The sequence below is a fragment of the Colossoma macropomum genome, unplaced genomic scaffold (assembly GCF_904425465.1).
Source record: "Colossoma macropomum unplaced genomic scaffold, Colossoma_macropomum, whole genome shotgun sequence".
Lineage (NCBI taxonomy): Eukaryota > Metazoa > Chordata > Actinopteri > Characiformes > Serrasalmidae > Colossoma > Colossoma macropomum.
The window spans coordinates 11,960,275-11,979,329 of NW_023494789.1; the positions used below are offsets into that span (position 1 = coordinate 11,960,275).

Here is a 19,055-nt window from a genome sequence, read left to right on the forward strand (position 1 = left end):
TGTCTACAGTATTGACCAATGATATGTGAATGTAGCTGTCCACATGTCAGAGCCTACTGTCATAACTGTATTGTCAAGTTATGAACCTATTTCCTGTTTAATTACAGATGTAGGGAATGCAGCAGCACTTTGTTGCCTGGCTCTTACAAACTCATTGGAGATGCTGGGTCCCTGGTCTGCACGCACCACTTTACTAGGACTTCTTCAACCAGTCAGAACGGTCGTCCGGATCTGAGCAAGCAGGTTGGCCCAGTAGCGCCAAGTGCAAGCCGTGAAATCCCTCCCAGTGGAGGAAGTTCAGAAAACACACTTCCATGTCATGCTGAAGTCAACAATGTCGCTCCATCTGCGGACTTTCCTGAAACAGACACTCTGGAGAGAGAAAATGAACAAGTACAGAATAAGAAAGGAGGGGTGGAGACAGAAGCTGTGAATAGCTCAAAAGATGAGACTGAACCCCGCCCCTCCAGTCCTCCAAATCCTTTTGATGAGTCCGATGAAGAGGAAGAGGAAAGGGAGAACGAGCAGCAAAAGCCAACAACAGAGGTAACCAATGGTGCCCTTCCCCCAACCCCAGTGAAGAGTGCAGAGGAAGAAAGTCGACCAGTGCCCGCCCCTCGAAGGGTGTTTGACCACTCCCCTCCTGCGCGTCCTGTACCCAGGCCTCGGCCACCTAGACCCTCCCAGAGTCCGGCCGTCAATGGTGAGTGTTACTTATTGTCATTTGTGGTTTTCTTATTATGGTGCTGCTGAGCCATACTGTACTGAGCTGGCATGATTCACACTGTGGTTTCAATTGTGCATTTACAAAATAGAATGAATAGAATAGAAAAAGCAGTATTCTGATGAACAGTTCGTCATCCTATTGACAGCACATGAAGCCCTTTTTTAGTGTAGGAAGTTTTGTAGGATGTTTCTTTCATGTTTAATATAGAATGCCTGACAAAAGTTCTGGAATATTTTTTTCTAAATTTAGTGCATATATGCAAGTTTTCTTTCTCAATTTACAAAAAACGTAACATGCTAAGGAGGGTTTGTTTTGATAAAAAACAAAATGACAGCCTTGTGAATAATGCAGTACCCCATGCATTTTATGACAGCACTTATCAGCACTCAAAACTTTCCCTCTTTGGGTTAAAAGAGTTTCAGTATGTGCTTTTAACAGTAATTTCAGGGGGAAAACGCATCATTTTTCGGTAAAACCTGCTCATGCTGCTGTTAAAACATGTTAACAGATCACTTCAAGCAAATCAGAGTTGAGTCTTAAATATTTGGGGAGTGAGTCCAAGTCGAGTTTTAAATCTCTATGTAACAAATCTGTGTCCAAGTCTCGAATCACTGGCGCGCGAGTCCATGTCGAGTCTCGAATAGAGTTTTAGTTTAGTCTCGTCATTAGCTTGTTTGGCTTCAAATAACGAGCCTTTCATTACAGCCAAAACCTGCTGTCTGAATAACAGAACTGAAGCACTACATGCAGTAAATGCAGTGTTTAAAGCAGGGGTGTCAAACTCAACCACCAAAAGGGCCATATTAAAAATCTCAACAGATCCATGAGCCAGCTTTAATTTTCTTTAATTTTTACTTAACACTTTGCTGTGATCCCACCTGGTCATTGTTTGACCAAAATATGCCAAAATTGCAACAGCAAAATAGGCACTGAATACTTGAACTATAATAAATTGTTTTATATAAAACAATAGGCAACATTAGCCACAGATAATTGTTAAACCTCTTTTAAGCCTATTTACTTGAACTAGACAATAGGCATCTTTTCTTTTTGTGTAACCGCTGGCCCATAGATTAATGTTAGAGAAATGGGGTTAGAATGCACATTATGTTGCAGTGCATGCTGAGGACTAAAGTGCAGCTCAGGGTGAAACGGACTGTAATAGCTAATCCAGCTGAAGTTTTAGTAAGTTTTAAAGGACTGTGATCTGTAACTGACTGAAAAAACTCACACGCAAGGTTGGAAAAAAGTTTCATTTGTTTTATTCATTTACCATATTAAGGATGGAAGTCATAATTTTAACCTTTTTTTTTTTTCAAGCTGATTTTGCTAATCAGTCAACATGCATATCCCCATCTTTGACTATGTGTGTTGAAGCAAATATACTTGAGGTTTTAGAAAACTGTTTTATATTAATGTTCTGTAATTTAATTTAAATCTCAAAATAAGGCAAAGTGTCAAATGTTTGACAGACAGTTTTTAACATAACTTTGCCTGTCAATATTTTTTCTTAATTAGGAGATGAACGTGAGCGTAAAGCGTCTGCACAAGTACCCCGGGATAGGTCGTGTTCGCCTGCTGGGTGAGACCAGTGTCCCATGCTTTTTCCTTCTATTGATGCATTTATCCAGATGCATACTGCATGTCCGTCTTGTTTGGTTATGTTTGTCCTGTTTGGTTCTGTTTTTCCTGTTTGTTAATGTCTTCATATGTCACTGTGATCTCCCCTCCCTCTTTGCCATTGTTCGTTTCACTTACTCATTTCCAGCCAGTCCACCGACACTTCTAAACCCAAAGATCCGCCCTGGCTGGCTCTTGTCAAATCAGAGCCCAAGAAAAAGTTGGCTCCTCCTCCTCCTCCTCCTCCTGCCGCTGGTACAGCCACACCTCCACATGCTGGGTCTGTTCCTTCTGTGAAGGAGGAAGAATCCCGCCCTGCTGCCTCTGTGAAGGAGGAGCAGTCTCGTCCAGCCTCTCCCCCTAATCCCTTTGATGATGATGAAGAAGAGCCACAGGCAGAAAATGCAGAGTTGTCGGTCCCGTCCTCTGTGGTCGCTGTCCATCCATGGTACGGGATTACCCAGGTTGCTGATGTCACTGGAACTGACACTCCTCCCAGAAAAGGGAGCCCCGCCCCCTCTGGGAGTCCGGGAAGTGCCAGAAGTAAAAAACGGCTGGCACCCAAAGCCCCGAAATCTTCCTCTACAGGTCAGTTACTGTTGCTGACCAGAAAGGCCAGTTCTGAAATCAGGGTTTTCTTATTGCAGGTTTTGTAGATTATAGTATTATGATGAATAATAGTACCTTTTTTTATAGATTGCTTGAAATACATATCATCTGTTTTTTGAATCATTTTTCACTTATAGTACTGTACAAAAGTCAGAGACAAAAACAGCCAATAAGTACAAGATATTCATTTTTCAGACAATATTTCTGAGCAGATTAGATGTAAGATAATCCACTTGCATAAGGCAAAGGAAGGTACGTGACAAACAGTTGTTTCCAGCCCTGAAGCTCAAAAAAGCATTAAAAGTTACAGACAAAATAACAACCGTGCGAGACTTTTTAGACCACCAAATCTGTCCCCATCAGATAAACAGCGCTTAAAGCTTTCATCTTTGAAAGAAAATCAAGCTGCTTCAGATCTGAAAAAATCCACCGGTGTTTCTGTCCATCCTTTCACTGTGAGAACTCAGCACTATGGGTCTGAAAGGATGTGTAACTGTCAAGAAGACCTCACTGAGAAAAGGACACTCCAGGGTCCAGACCTCAACGTCACTGAATGTGTTTGGGATTATTTGAATCGTGAGAAGCAGACAGTTTAACCAACTTCCATCTCTGCAGATCTCTATTATATTAAGTTGTTAAGTTTTCTTTAATTTTCTATTAAATAAATATTAATAATAATAAATTGAAGGCCATTTGGATTAGAAGTTAAATAAATGAAGGGTGGTCTCGGACTTTCGCACAGTACTTTAAGACACACTAATACTATAATATATGAAACACAGTAATTCTGCAGATTTCAGTACACTAAAGTTAGCATAGAACGTGATTTGGTTTCTGTTGTTTTGTTGCGCCATTAAAGGGAAACTAACTTGTTGTTGTAAATGTTTACCTCTACAAAAGGAGAGAAACCATAGGAAGCAGAAGCGTTAGAGTAGACAGTTACTCTTATAACAGTGGGTAGGTTAATCAATTATAGAATTAATAGTCAGCCTTTACTCTGTTGAGTCCAACCCTGTTATCCTTGCCCCTCACTCTCTCTGTTTATCATCCATTTTCCTCTCATCCCCTTGTTCCACCCTGTTGTCTGCTTGCTACTCCTTCAGCTCTTCCTTCTTCTCAGTCTTCCTCTGCCTGTCCCTCTCCAGCTCTGAGCTCAGAGAGTCTCTCTTCCTCTTCATCGGACCATGGCCTGTCCCGGACCACTGGCGCCTCTGCAGCGCCCCGGCGGCCCTCTGCTAATGAGCAGGAACATCCGTTCACCAAGAGTGTATCAGAACCATCAATTAACAGTCCCAGCTCTGCCAACTCACCGCCTTCAGCTGAGCTTCAGTCCCGCCTCACGCCAAGCCCCTCCCCCTTGCCGCCTCATACCAACACCTGTTCAGCTCCTGCCACTCCAGAGACCAATAGGAGTGCAGGGGGTAAAGGTATGAGGCCGCCCCCGCCCCGCCCTCCAGCTGGTCCTAGTCCACTGATTGGATCTCCTTCCTCACAGCCACCAAGCACGCCCAGTAAGGTGAGCAAAACTATCATTGAGCCTTTTGTAGGATTTGAAGCTTATATAAAAACATTTGTAAACAAAAGTACTCTTCTCTCACAATGATTGAACTTCTGCCTAGCTAGTGATCGTTTGGTTGATTTAGTGATTTATATTTGTGCGTTAGGCATATGAAATTTGACACGTGACTTTTTACTGACCTAAAGAATGGTAAATCAGAAGGCCCACTAGTCTTGCTGGGCCATGTAATCTCATAGAACATCTGGTGACAACCTTGAGAAATTGTGTGCTAAATGTGGGTGGGAACGGGGACTTAATGGCAAACTGAGAAACTGTGAAATTTCTGAAACGATCCGACACGTCATGAAGGTGGAGGCCAAAGTACACTAGTGTGCTTGTCATCAGAGGGATTTGGGGGTGGGTATTAGAAGGGCTTACCCTTGTTAGCAGCACTAAATGTTGAACAAGTTGTCCTCAGACGTGTATTCTTGTTAAGAGCTCATGTCTGGCCATGCAAAAGTATGTTTTGAAAACATCGTTTTTTCCTCTCTGCGTTTTGGCCTCTGTCCGCACAGAACAGCATTTTATGTCACTGAAAAATGAGCTTTTGGAAAACATTTTTAAACAGGAAAGCCATGTCTTTTTAACACAGACAGCATAATGTGGTCATTGCTGTTTCGCTGTGTTGTGCATGCTTCAGAACTACATTCTTAACATAGATGGTGACCGCGCTGTTTCTGTGTTCAGTAATATCAGGTTTGATCATGATGGTACTGACCATGCAGAAACTTATTAAATTAGCTTTACATTATCATCAGAGGGAAAATAATTAAAAAAATGCAAGGAAATGCAAGGAAAAATACAATCAACCTACCTTACCCATGGTCCAATACTTGGACTGCCATGTAAGATTTGTTTGTGTTGCTTCTTTATTATTTCTGAATCTTATTTCCAAGATTGTGTCTAATGTTAAACATTTAATGTTAAATATTGACTTATAACTGCAATTCTTTCCTATTAATCAAATAATCAGATAATTAATTTCTCAATTAATCAAAATCATAAGGGACTCAATTAAGGAAATAATCATTAGTTGCAGGATTAATAGGTATACTTTATTCATTTTTGTTGTTTTCAGCTAAATTCTTTGTACGACAAACACAGAGCACGACAGTCCATTTGTATTGTGTTTTTGTTGGAAAATGCATGTTGTCTGAAACGCATAATCCAAAAGGATAAAGGATTACGTTGCTAAAGCAGTGGTTGTTAAAGCAGTGGTTGTTAAATAAGATTAATGTTTTTGACGTTACCGCAGTGACCTCATTCTTGCAAAAAGTTTCAAGGTGATGAATAATGTGGGCAGACCAGGGAGTAACTGTGAGGTTTCTAAGGTATGCTTTTTGGCTAACTGCAAATATTTCTCTCCCCTCTCTCCTCTCTGTCTCTCTCTTACTCCTGCTCTCTCATTCTTTTTCTTCTCCTTCTCTTTTTCACCACATCAATCTCCATCTGTCATCCCTTTTTTGTCTGCCTCTCTGTATCTCTCTGTTCTCTCTGTCGTTCTCTATCTTTTCTGTTTTCTGCTACCTTTTCTGTCTGCTTTTGATCTCTTTCTCTTGCTCTCTTATTCTCTCTTTCTTACTCTCGGTTTACTCTGTCTGCTTCCTTTGTTTTTCTGTCTCTCTCTCTGCTTTCTCTCTTTCTCTAGCGGATCTGTAAGGAGAATCCGTTCAATCGTAAGGCCTCCCCCACGGTCACCTCTCCGCAGTCCAGACCCCCTAAAGGCCCTCGACCTGCCCGCCCTCCTGCACCTGGACACGGCTTCCCCCTCATCAAACGCAAGGTACTGCACCATAGTCCTTTTAAAGAAGACAGACTAAGGATAAGTTTTGTTTTGTGCCAGTCTTGATCCAAATCCTTTAATATTAAACGTTGTCCTAAACAGAGTCTCATCTGATGTTTCTATTTTGTAGAAAATGCAGTCACACAGTGCGCAAGCCTACATTAAGATGCTGCAGTAAAATCACTTTATTTTGTGTATGTACATGCCATGGCACAATTTATGTTTTTGTTTTTTTGGCTACCTTTTGAAATGACCTTTTTCATGTAGTCTTGAATGTGCTACTTTCATATTTAATATAAAATATTGATGAAAGGTGGGTGACTTAAAGCCCAATTTTGGTTATCACAAGCTTTTTTTGATTCATCACTTTAAAATAGTTTTACATACATTTAGACTGCTTTTTAACTTCTGATAACAAGCTTCAATGCAAGTAGAAGGTAATATCCATTTCTCACCTTTACAACAGAGGTGTAAATGGATCTTAATGGGGTAAAATATTGTATCGTATTTTTAAAGACAGACAGGTACATAAAGGGATAAAAAAGCAACCAACTAAAACTTTTGGGTGGATTTTGTACTATTTTACCATTAGAAACCTATTTAAGAACTCACACATCTGCTGTTTGTTTAAAATAACAAGTTAAATCACAATATTTGTATCGTAATCTTTTTGACCCCGGTTCCTATAAGTCAGTATGTCTATAAGTTTCTCTCCAATGCACCATTTCACATCAAACAATTCTGTATAATTTTGTTCTTTGAACCAATTACCAGTTTTGAAAAGTCAGTGAAATGGCCCTTTGTGAAATGATTTGTAATTGAATTGGGCTGGACAGAAGTGACACTGATCCATGAAAATATGCCCAAATCTGCTCTGATAATGATGGTTTGGGACATCCCTAAATAATTAAATAAAAGAATTTTAAATGCAATTTAATTCCAGTGAAGTTCCACAGTCCACACTTGTTCATTTTTATCTTCCCAAGGACTCGATTAGAAAACACTATTTTTAGAACGTTGCTGTAAGTAAGGTAGTCATAAAGGTGCCCAAAGAACAACAGTGCCCTGTTCTGCTCCTCTAAGCTCACTCTAGAACAATCCTATCCACATCACAGCCCTGTTACATCAGAAATATTATTACTGTGCTTACTGTGTCCTCTCACTGACCATGCAGGTGCAATCAGATCAGTACATCCCTGTAGAGGACATCTATGTGGAGATGGGGACACTAGAGAGGCAGCTGGACGAGCTGGAGCAGAGAGGAGTAGAGCTGGAGCAGAAGCTCAGGGACTGCTCTAACGGTGAGGCATATATAAAAAAAAATGCATAATAATGATCTTTATTTATGTAGTGCTTTTAATTGAAATTACAAAATACAGAGTGGTAAAAGTGTGTGTGTGTGTAAGTCAGAATTGTCCTGATTTCACAAAAGATATGACAAATTGATCCATCAGCAAGAAACGGCAGCATTCACGACTCCAGATGGCAATGAACTGATCTCTGCAGGGCCCTCTACTGTATGCCTTTGGTATAGCACGCTCAGTAAAAGGCAGGCTGAACCGTTAGAGGTTAACTCTTGTTGCTTGTTCTCTGTGAATTTCAGAGGAACATGAGGAACGGCTGCTGGTGGACTGGTTCACTCTAATTCATGAGAAGCACCTGCTGGTGCGCAGAGAGGCAGAGCTGGTCTACACGTAAGTCATAAAGCACACATGCACAGTTTGAAAAAATCTAATTTATTATACACATTTCAGATAACAGACAAACTTTAGGCTTCAAGACTGTTCCTGTAAAGGTCCTGTATGTATCTCATGTTTAAAGTCCATTTAATGTTTGCTGAGCTTTTCATACCTTGGCTTCAAACAGTTATTTGAGAGTGAGGAAATTGTTACAGAATCGAAATTTAGTTTAGAAAAATATCACTATTATCTTGTGTGGGGCAATCAAGCAAGTCAAAACTGATTTGTTTCTGAACTTCAGGGCAAAGCAGCAGAATCTGGAGGAGAGGCAAGCAGACGTGGAGTATGAGCTGAGATGCCTCCTCAACAAGCCAGGTGGACATTTGTGGGGAAACAACCAAACAACATGTAGTCACAGTGACTGAATTGTCTGTCTAAATTACTGACTTGTACATGCATTTGCACCTTCGCTGTCATGCAAAAACCTTGTATCTCCTTTTTTGTTTTGTTTTTTTACTTTTTTTATATTTGAAAATCCCAGTTATCCTTCACATTGTGTTAAAATTTCATGATGAATGGACCAACAGAAATGGTCCTAAATTACTTAGGAAAATCTTGTTACATAAACTTCCATTACAAAACATTTCATGTTCTTCTCCTATAAAGTTACCATTCATGCTATGCATATACACTAATATATATGGCAGAAATCAGGGCTCAATATCTAAATGATGAGGCGCATCAGACATGCAGCTCAGTGTGAGGTTTTCCCATGATTTTGGATCTTACAGCTAGTATGTTGTTGACGAGGTTCTTGAGCATCAGGTGGTTTTTGGTGTGTTTGTGCAGCATAAATAAGCAAAAACCACAGATAAAAAGAACTTGCAAATTACTTGACGCATTACAAATTCTATTTTTATATATTGGCCACTTTATTTTTATCAGACTGCCACTTTAACCATTAACTGTAACTATGGGACATTTGTTAAGCATTTTGATTTCAGAATGAGCACTGACCAACTGTGTTTTTCACTATAAAGAGCATAATTAGTCCTGTTTAATTGGATTTTGTACAGTGCAATGTGAAATGTTGAAATGAACTCGTGACAAAGTAAATTTTGAATGTTTTTAAATATAGCACTATTAGTGAATTATGTCTGTGCCAACATTTTGTGATGTGTATCATGAAAATGTATTTTGGGAATTATAGTAAGATTTTTTTTTGCCTTCCTAATTAAAGAAACAAGTGTTTTTGCCATTAATTCATTTGCAATTTCTCTTTCTTTCTGGCAGAGAAAGAGTGGAGCGATGATGATCGAGACAGGGAGAAGCAGTTGATGGCTGAGCTAGTCACCATCATCGAGCAGAGGAACCAGATCATCAACAGCATGGATCAGGACAGACAGAGGTGATTAATTACCATGAACTCATACCCATAAACTGTCACAGTCACTCCGATCTGGCAGTTGAATTTGAAGTGGGTACAAGTAAGTCCCAACCTCAGGGTCATAATCTTTATTTTTCTCCAGGGAAGAGGAGGAGGACAAGCTAGTGGCAGCCATGCTGAAGAAGAAAGGTGGGGGCTTCTCAATTTCTCTTTAATTTTTTTCTCTTTTTCTGTCTGTCTCTCTTTGTGTTTAAAAGCTGTGTCTTGTCTCTTATTCCAGAGTTTCATGGCGAGAGTGAGCCCAAAAAGAAGCCTGCAAAATTTAAACCCATGAAGGTGTTGAGGAGGCTGAGCACAAAAAGCGACATGCCAAAAAGTGTGAGCCCACGGAAGGAGAAAAGCTCGGGAGTTGGGACAGAGAGAGATAAAACTTAAGATAGATAGTTCGTCTAACTCTATTTATACTTCTCTAAGCAAATGGCTGGGAGAAACTGACAACATGAACATTTTTTCTCCTCTCTTTTCTTCAGCATTTATCCAAAAACTGTCAATTATCAGCATAATTTATGTTTTTAAACTTAGCTTTGTGTATAGATGCAGTATCGTAATAATTAATGAAGAAAATAGAAGACTAAGGTGTCTTTATCCCATAGGGTCTGACTCGAAAATAAGACTAACTTTAAGTACTTTACCTTCTGTTTGAGAAGCAAGAACAGTTAAAACTCTTGTTCTTGTTAACTATTTGCAAGAATAGTCACTAGATATGATAAACATTATTTACCATTGAACAGGTGCACCACGTTTCAAAGACATTTAAAAAGGGAATTCCATCGATTTTTTTTATTTATTTATTTTTTTTTAAACATTTTTAAACACAATTTAATGGTTGAGATGTAAACAAACAACCAGGGTGGATGGATGTGAAATGGTTCACTGTAAAGAAGGTAACTGGCTCAGATTTCCTTACAGTGGTGGTGATAGGAACCAGGGGTCATGATGTCTACAACTATAGCCGTTTTATTTACTATACAGAACCACCAGTCAACCTCCATGTGTCTTCTGAGTTTTTATATGTAATGTTGATAATGGTGAAATAGTGAAAAGTTTTCTTTGAGGACTATTTTGCCTCTTAATAGCCAGCATGTCTCACTCCTCCATGGATGTGTTTTAAAAATATATCATCTCAAAAGTATCATAAAACAGTGTCTCAGGCATCAGGCAGCACATTTCTAACCATTTCATGTGATAACTTTCTGTGAGGGAGCTTTTAGAAGTATCAGACTCTTAAGACGTGTGGTTCCCATCATCACCACTATGAACAGTTGTGACTTGGTAAGCTTCTCTAAAACGGCCCATTTCACACCAAACAACTTTGAATGAATGTTTACATCTCATTGATTGAATTATGCAAAAATATTGAAAAATCGGTGCAATTCTTTGTTTAATTTCTGTTTGTTCATTAATGCAGTTTTCTATGTACAACATAAACTGCTCTCCTATATTTTCAGGATGTATACAGTGTATATGTGTGATCATGCCTGACTATTTTGGAGAATAGCTAACGTGGAATTGCTTGTTTTCTTCAATGGCTGTACTCGTGTACATTCTGGTGCTTGTGAGAGATGAGGTTACTAACTTCACTGATGCAAACTCTTATGCAAAGCTCTGACTCCATGCTGCACTGTGGTTCCTGTCTGTGGTGTTCTCAGCAACATTCACAGAAGTTTTATATAAATAGTGTGATGCCAGTCAAATTTCAGATTTTATGATAAATTCTTGGTGGTGCAGATACTAACTTACTCATTAGCTCCATTTAATATTGGGGCGTATTAGCAATACAAACAGTTAATCCAGCTAATTCAGCACTCAAGACATGGACTAAATTGTGGATTCTTATTGGAAGTTGGTTCAAGTAATAATTAAAGGAACACTCCAGCACTTTGGACCTAATCTTTGTCTGCTGCATCTGTATTGAATCTTTGATTACTATGGACAATGGGCCTCATTCAACAATATCTTCCTAACTTTTTTCTTAATTGTTTTCTTGAGAAAGAGCCTAAGAAAAAGTATGTATGTATGTATGTATGTATGTATGGTGAATGTCAGATGTCTTTGTGAAAACTGTGTAAGTGGGTTTTAAGAAGAAATTTCTTCTTAAAAAGGGTTGTGAATGAGGCCCAATAATTTTGATGCGTTTACCTGTAAATAGTAAACACATCTTTTTATAAAACATTCAAGAATTCTTCAAAGGTATTTATAATTTTAGCTGCAAGTCTGTATAATTAGTTCTTTCGGAGAGTTTTGAATTTGCACAATATCGGTGCATATTTTAAAGTGCCCATTGGCTTCTATAATGAGTGAGTCAAAGGGTTTTTAGTTTTTTCCTTAATACAGGGAAACAGATCAAAAGTCTTGTCTGTGGTATTAGATGGTACAATACAAATGCGGCAGATAGAGATTAGGTTGAAAAGTACTGGACTATCCTTTTAATGTAATTATCATATTATTACAGCATTTAAGGCTGAACGTGTCTGGGTATGCAAAGTCAGCACCAGAGCTATGTGTTGTGAGGCCTATAAATAAGCATAATTCATCTCAGATTCTTTGGCTTAAGCTATTTAAGTAACCAGAGACCACAGTTTCAACATAGTTCTGAACTTAAAACTAGCAGCGTCATTGGTGGAAGAAAACAAGGTGAAAGCAAAATGAAAGAACTTTTTAAATGTAGGAATATTTTATTAACATGAGGTATTAACAGAAGTTGCTTACCATTTTTGGAAAGCTTGTAGGCAAATTTGCAATATAATATTTATGTTCTTGAAATGCTTTTCCTGGTTTGTTGTGGAATTTGTCAGTCTTAGTTCTCTGTCGGGCCTTAATTTCAAGAAAGACATGAAATAAGAGGGTGTCTAAAAGAGTGCCATTATTTTATTGTATTTATGTAAGAAATCTTTATGTTGTAGAACATGTACATCTGTGTCTTGATAACTGTTGACATTTTCTTTTGTATTTTGTCTCTTCAGCAAGCTCTTATGTGTTGTGTTAATATAATACCCATATTCTGTCATTATGTTTTTGTGCCTCTAATATCTCAAACCAAGGGCTTTTATTGCATAAAAACACAATATTGTGTTAAAAAAAAAAAACGATGCACTTTGGTTTGGATGATAAAATTAATAAAACAGATTAATGTAACTAAATCATTTTCTTTCTTGTTTTTCCTCTTGTCTTTTTTCCCCATTTTGGTTTTTGCACTAATCCCATGAAAAAAGTAATGGCCCCTTGGCCACTGGGTCAGAGAATGTATGAACAATAAACACCAGGACCTAAAACTCAAACCCAAAACCCTTGAAAAGCAATGTAGCATTAAATAGGCAGCATCATTTCAGTTTGCAGTAATGTTGGTAAATCCAGGTACACAGCTGGCAGACCTCTGTTTATTTACAGCTGCTCTTCACTTGTCCTGTTCTCTCTCTTTCATCATGAGTGTCGTCAGCTCCTCGCTGCGCGTCCTGTCGATCAGCTCAAGCTCTCGGACTTTCTGTTGGAAGAAGGAAGAGCACACATCATTGAATCTTAGGTCGTGTTCATAAATACTGTTGCTGTCAAGTCAGCCTGAAATCAAATTTGTCATTATTCATATTAAGCACAATTCATCATATCCAGTATTGTGCAAAAGTCACCCTTCATTTTACTTAATTTCCAGTCAAAGCAGACATGTTTAACAGAACATTTCACAAACCACCAACAGCTAAATGTAATATCACATTTTCAGCTTCATTCTTTTAAGGAGACTCACTTTCAGTTTTTAAAGAAATCTGCATGGATATTTTTCTACTCCAAAGTTCAGTCTTCACAGTGATAAAACTCTGGATGACAATATCACAGTATTACTATACAATATTACTACAGGCAGTGCAAGTTAGGGGTCATAACTTCTACGATCCTGGATGTTTGCATCACACATGGTCATATGATCACGCTCTGTCTGTTGCGTCAAATGATGCTGAACATATTAAGTAATGATTTGATGATGCTGTGTAGCTGTATGTAAATATTAACGATTTATGCATATAGCTAATAGCAGACTGAGTAAATGGTTGGAAAACTTTTTGAACAGCTACACATCCTTTCACACCCATAGCGCTGAGACGTCTTCTCACAGTGGAAGGATGGACAGAAACACCTGTGGATCTTTTCAGATCTGAAGCAGCTTGATTTTCTCCTCTCTCTCAAAGATGAAAGCTTTAAGTGCTGTTTATCTGATGGGGACAGACATGGTTGAGTCCCACTTTACTTTTTTGAAACTCCTGTTTTTTCACTTTGACTTTCCTCTTCAACATGCAAGTGGATTGTCTTCTATCTAATCTCAGAAATATCTTCTGGAAAATGATTACTCAACTTGATCTAAAAAGTAAATAATTACTGATTTTGCCCAGTAATGTATATGATTTAAAAGAGAAAATTCCTGTTTTCCTTAAATTCTCTATCAAAATCAAATGACCTTTGTCCGTCTTCTGAATTTTGAATACGTCACTGTGCATCAGCTATTTACAGGTAAATGCATCAAAATTATTGAGCCTCATTCACAACCCTTTTTAAGAAGAAATTTCTTCTTAAAACTCACACAGTTTTCACAAAGACATCAGGTAGGGATTAATAATAAAAACCAATAATATCATGCAGCTGGCATTTTTTTGAATCAATTTGATTGCAAATGGTGCAGCTGTGCTCATCTAGGAATACAGTGCCCATCAAACATCTGGAGCAGGCTGCCCAAAGTGTGGTCCTATTATTAAAATAATGCTATACATTAATCTTTTAAAAAGCTATTTGAAACCTATCAGTTTTTGCAAATTGATGATAACATGCAAAAGCTAGATGTCCCCAAACTTTTTTTAGGTAGTGTAAAACATTAGGTAAACTTGTATAGAAGCATCTGCCCTAAATGGGTTTGCTTCAAGTCGAAGGGGTGCAGCAGAGGTCCCAATATGTGTGTGTTCATGGTAGTCATGTGTATCTCAGTCTCAGTACCTGAGATATCTGAGAGTTAATGATGTGCTGGTAGTGGTGTCCCCTTCCAAGAGCACTCATCTCCTCCAGAAACTGCCTCCTCTCCTCAATCTCATCCAGAACTGTGCAGTAAGGAAAGAATATAGTTTTCTCTGCATAAAGTTAGATACAGTACAGAGCAAAAGTTGCACGCTTCTGGTCAAGACATGTTTAGTTGATTTTTCGACATGAAAATAACACATTCTTTACAGAGAACACACTCCTGCACATTTTTATGCACAATTACTGTTTATTTGCTGAATTTAACATATTGGGAAAAAATAAAACACAAAATGTGGTCTGTGCAAAAGATATGACACATTTTATTACCAGCCTTTCAACCAGTTTTAACCAGTCTTTACCATTTTTGTAGAAAAATGTCATATTTGAGTGTGTTCTTGTAGAGGACGTTAACTTATTTTCTCTTAAATCAACAAACTGACTGTGATGTTCAAACTTTTTTGCATGCAACTGTATATTCTACTACTGTGAAAAGTTCTTTAAATTTTTAAATAACTGAACAGAAAAATAATCAAATTGAACTGTGAATAATTATATAAATAATATTAATCAGACTGAATTATGGCGAGGTCAGAGGTTTAAAGCACAATGTTGTGGACGGTGTGATACAATTTTGTACATATAACATGTACTGCTAACTGTATGACTAGTCTCACCTTCCTGAAACCTGTCTGTCTCTCTTCCCTCTCCTCTCTCAGGGGGCTGCTGGTGTGAGAGAGAAGGCTGTGGTTCCTCCTGGCCTGTAGCGAGGATGCTCTGCAGTCGGTGTTTCTCTTTCTCCAAATCCCCTTAAGCCAGAGTAGACAGAGAGCGGGGGAGATGTGTTATTATGCTGCATGTAAGATGGTGAATAATGAATCTTAGGCTGACTGAACTGTCTTAAAGCAGTAATCAGGCAGGAGGACTAAGGTTGGCATACAGTCTTGATGATTAAGCGTAAATAATTTAACACATCTTCTACAGCAAACACACTTCTGCACATTTTAATACACAAGTTTATTTGCTGATTTTAACATGATGGAAAAATATTAAATAGCGGCCTGTGCAGAACTTATGGCACATTTTTCCCAATATGTTCAACTACATAAATAAATACAAACTGTGCATGAAAATGTGCAGACAAAAATGTAGAGGATGTGTAACTTATTTTCATTTAGAAAATCAGCAAAACGTAATTTGAGAAGGGATGTTCAAACTTTTGCAGTACTTATCCCCTGCCTGATGTGGAGCAGTCTGAACAACACCATAATAATAATAATAATAATAAAAGCTTTATTTATAAGTTTTATTATTATCATTACTATGCATACTATTTATAATATATAAAATATATATAATACATTACATACAATTAATAAATGTTATTATAAAGTTGATGTATTATGAATGATTGATTATTAGATTATCTATAAATATCTAAACGTGGTTCAGCTAGAAATGTGCTAACAGAGTAAACTAGCTTTAACGGTGTAATAATCAGAGGTATTAGATACTCACGTGTTGCGCTGGGTCGATATTTCTCTCGTGAGTAGTTGTCTCCGGCTCTACATTCCTCAGCGCTGCGTCTTTGCGGCCTGGCTGAGAGAGCAGGACCGTTACTGACCCTGAGCTGGGGCTGAGGCTGGCATGGTGGGGCAGATGAAGTGGGGTTACAAACCAGAGGTAGGGCGCCCCCTTCTGGTACACCAAAGAAAAGACAATGATTGAGGAAAGTGAACAGACTAAGCTCTAACTTCAGTAACACATGGATCATGACATTCTTATTTCTTACTCTTCAGCTGGCTGTTGATCTGTCGCTGCTGAAAGCTGGTGAGTCCAGATTCTTGCATCATCACTGCAGAACAAATAGAGTAAACAAACTGACTCGTGTTAGGATGGATTGAAATACGTCATCATCATCATCAATGTGGATCAGAAAACGAACAGCATAACTGTCTCCCATTTTGGGATGGATATTATTTTATGATCAACTGAATCTATTTTAGGACAGGATCTGCACCCAATGTCCATCAGGAGAGACAGTAACTGAGGACCACTTTGTTCATGTTCAAAATACAAAACCATCAATAATAAAACAAATTAGAATCAATAGATTTAGCAGGACAGTTTATTTATAACTGACACAAGATCTCTTCAGTTATCTAATCGGTATTTCTGATTTCTGATGTTCCTTAATTTTTCATGTTTATCTTATTGTTTATTACTATTATTATTAGTATTGTTATTAATATATGTATAAACATATTTGTACTTCAATTTTTATAGCTTTCTTTTCATTAGATAGATAGATAGATAGATAGACAGATAGATAGATAGATAGATAGATAGATAGATAGATACTTTATTGATCTCAAAGGAAATTTAGCATTATTTATCTTTATTAACATATTTTATTAATTTACAGATTAATAACTCAATTTAACATGTATTGTACAGCTTTGGCAACACAGGTCTCATATCCTGTCATGGCAATAAAGCATATTTGATTTGATTTTAGGATGGGCACAACCAGGGCTGTTTCTGAAAATTTGGGGGCCCAAAGTGTAATCTGCTGGGAGAGCCCCCACACCCCTCCTTCACCAATCATATTCTTTTGTATGTAAGATTTAATACGTACTTCATTTTATATACAAAGAATGTAAGAAATTCTTTTAACTCCTTGCATTTAAATAAATAAATAAATAAATAAATAAATAAATAGGTAAGTAAGTAAGTAAGTAAGTAAGCGGGTAAGTAAGGAAGTACTTGTGGGTCCTGCTTATAAACGGCCCTGGGTACAACAAACGATCAGCACACATACTTTGCATTAACTGTCTGGTCTCGTCGCTGTATTTCACTCTCGGATGGTTCCTCAGCTCCTCGCTGCCGTTGGTGTTTTCGCCCATCCTCTTCATCCAGACCAACCAAAGCACGAAGCCGAATCCTCATAGAGAACCTAATAAAGTATATAAGCTCTGTAAAATAATTCAACACTTTAACACTAACAAAACACTCGCGGTTCTGATGAAGCCAAATGACCAAAAAAGTCACTCAGTTTCGCTTAGTCTAGGAGTGGAAACGTTGCTATGGTTACCGGAACACAGTGGGAGGAGCGCCAGTCTAACTTATGACCAGCAGATGGCGCCAAAATGCACGTTTTTATCCCGCTAAAACAAACCCGCCGCTTACTACCATACTAAAAATATGTCAAAAACAGGACACCACCAATAGAAGTCCATTCATTAGTGTAGTTTGTGTAGTATGTGGTTTTGGACGCAGCTCCAGGCTAGTTTCTGACAGTAGTATCCAACTGCAGGACCGCAGCACCGCAAGTTCAGACCCCACACTTTCAGCCCAGGACTCTCAGCTCCCTGCGCCTCTGCTTAGGAGCTGCAACCGCACTTTCAGCTCTAGCGAGGACGGCAGTTCTTCAACACTACTCTTATTAGATGAGAGAAACCATTTTTATAAGAAAACCATTGAAAAAATTTGATTCTTTTCTTTTCAGGCTATCATTAAACATGCACCAGCGTCAATTATTACTGATTATCCACACGGCCCGCCCACCGTCTTCCAGCCAAGACCACGCCCAGACGTAGTGTTTTATTGCATGATCACATAGGCTAGATTCCAAATTGCTCCCTGTTCCCTGTGTAGTGCACTATGTAGGTCATCCGGTAATGGTTGTTTCACCCATACAGCGCGTTACATGTCGTGGAAAGCAAATATATTTTTGCCACTTGAAAGGCTTACATGTGTCCGTGTTTCAGACAGAAGTAGCATCAACACAAGGCTGAGTCTCTAACGGCTCCTTACTCCCTACATAGTGTGCTAGCTTTGGAGCTTTAGAAATTCTAGCCTCTGCAGCCAAATAGTGCATCATTTATCACGTATGTATATGAGTCCCAGATGTCTTAGTTAACTTACCTACATTATGCATTGTTGGGGTGCAGGATCCATAATTTTAATTCCTACGTAGTGCACTATGTAGGGGACAGGAAGCCATTTGAGATTCAGCCCCAGTGTGGGAAGAGGGGCGCCGTTGGTTTGACGCTAAATCAGACTCGGTGGTAATTTTGTGACCAGAAGGTAATTATAAAGCGAAAGTTTTGCAGTAAACAGTGCTATGTTATCATATCCTCATTGTTATGCGACAAGAAGTTAAAAAAATGAAATAACTGCAATATTCAGCAATGGGCGACCGAACGTGCTCTTGATTCAGCGGCCCATGGTTGCTTGGCACTTGGCACTCTTAAGGACCTACATTTCTTGGCGGAATACATTTTATTAATAATAATTATTTCCTGAAAAATGTGTCTTCACGTGTTATATGTGGCCGCAGTTTTATATAAGAAGTAAGCCACTTGAGGCCATGCGTTAGTGCACTGAATAAAGTGTCCAAAAGTTTGTAGACAGCTGTTCGAACAGCATTTCCATTGACAGGGAGTTAGTCCTCCTGTTGCTGCTGAAGCTCATTCATATTTCCACTGTTCCACAGCCCAATGATAGGGGTCTTAATACCCCTTTAGCCCAAGCGTGTCAATGGTCATGGTAACCTTAGGCACATTTGTGGCTTCTCCAGAACGTCCCAGCAATGGGTGAACCTTTAAGTAGCTGAAATCACTAATTATAAAGTGGAG

The 19,055-nt window shown here is 38.5% G+C and overlaps 2 protein-coding genes across 3 annotated transcripts in view; one reads left to right on the forward strand and one right to left on the reverse strand.

The window, feature by feature from the left end:
- Positions 1-12,558, forward strand: part of micall1a (MICAL-like 1a) — a 31,992-nt gene extending 19,434 nt beyond the window's left edge. The window contains exons 6-16 of one of the 2 annotated variants that reach the window (XM_036570108.1): positions 108-703; positions 2,246-2,309; positions 2,496-2,935; positions 4,060-4,472; positions 6,163-6,297; positions 7,472-7,598; positions 7,901-7,991; positions 8,278-8,351; positions 9,270-9,384; positions 9,506-9,552; positions 9,644-12,558. In XM_036570108.1, the coding sequence (XP_036426001.1) occupies positions 108-703; positions 2,246-2,309; positions 2,496-2,935; positions 4,060-4,472; positions 6,163-6,297; positions 7,472-7,598; positions 7,901-7,991; positions 8,278-8,351; positions 9,270-9,384; positions 9,506-9,552; positions 9,644-9,798 (2,257 nt within the window). In that variant the 3' untranslated portion in view covers positions 9,799-12,558. The remainder of the gene's footprint in view (positions 1-107; positions 704-2,245; positions 2,310-2,495; positions 2,936-4,059; positions 4,473-6,162; positions 6,298-7,471; positions 7,599-7,900; positions 7,992-8,277; positions 8,352-9,269; positions 9,385-9,505; positions 9,553-9,643) is intronic. The other variant, XM_036570109.1, reaches the window with a different exon arrangement.
- Positions 12,559-12,599: 41 nt separating this feature from the next.
- cunh22orf23 (chromosome unknown C22orf23 homolog) lies at positions 12,600-17,490 on the reverse strand. Its single transcript, XM_036570110.1, has 6 exons — positions 17,237-17,490; positions 16,208-16,270; positions 15,934-16,113; positions 15,093-15,224; positions 14,398-14,498; positions 12,600-12,904 (listed from the first exon to the last, which is right to left on the reverse strand). Exons 1-6 carry the CDS (start codon positions 17,328-17,330, stop codon positions 12,818-12,820), a joined length of 657 nt encoding a protein of 218 aa, XP_036426003.1. The 5' UTR covers positions 17,331-17,490; the 3' UTR covers positions 12,600-12,817.
- Between the last annotated feature and the right edge of the window lie 1,565 nt (positions 17,491-19,055).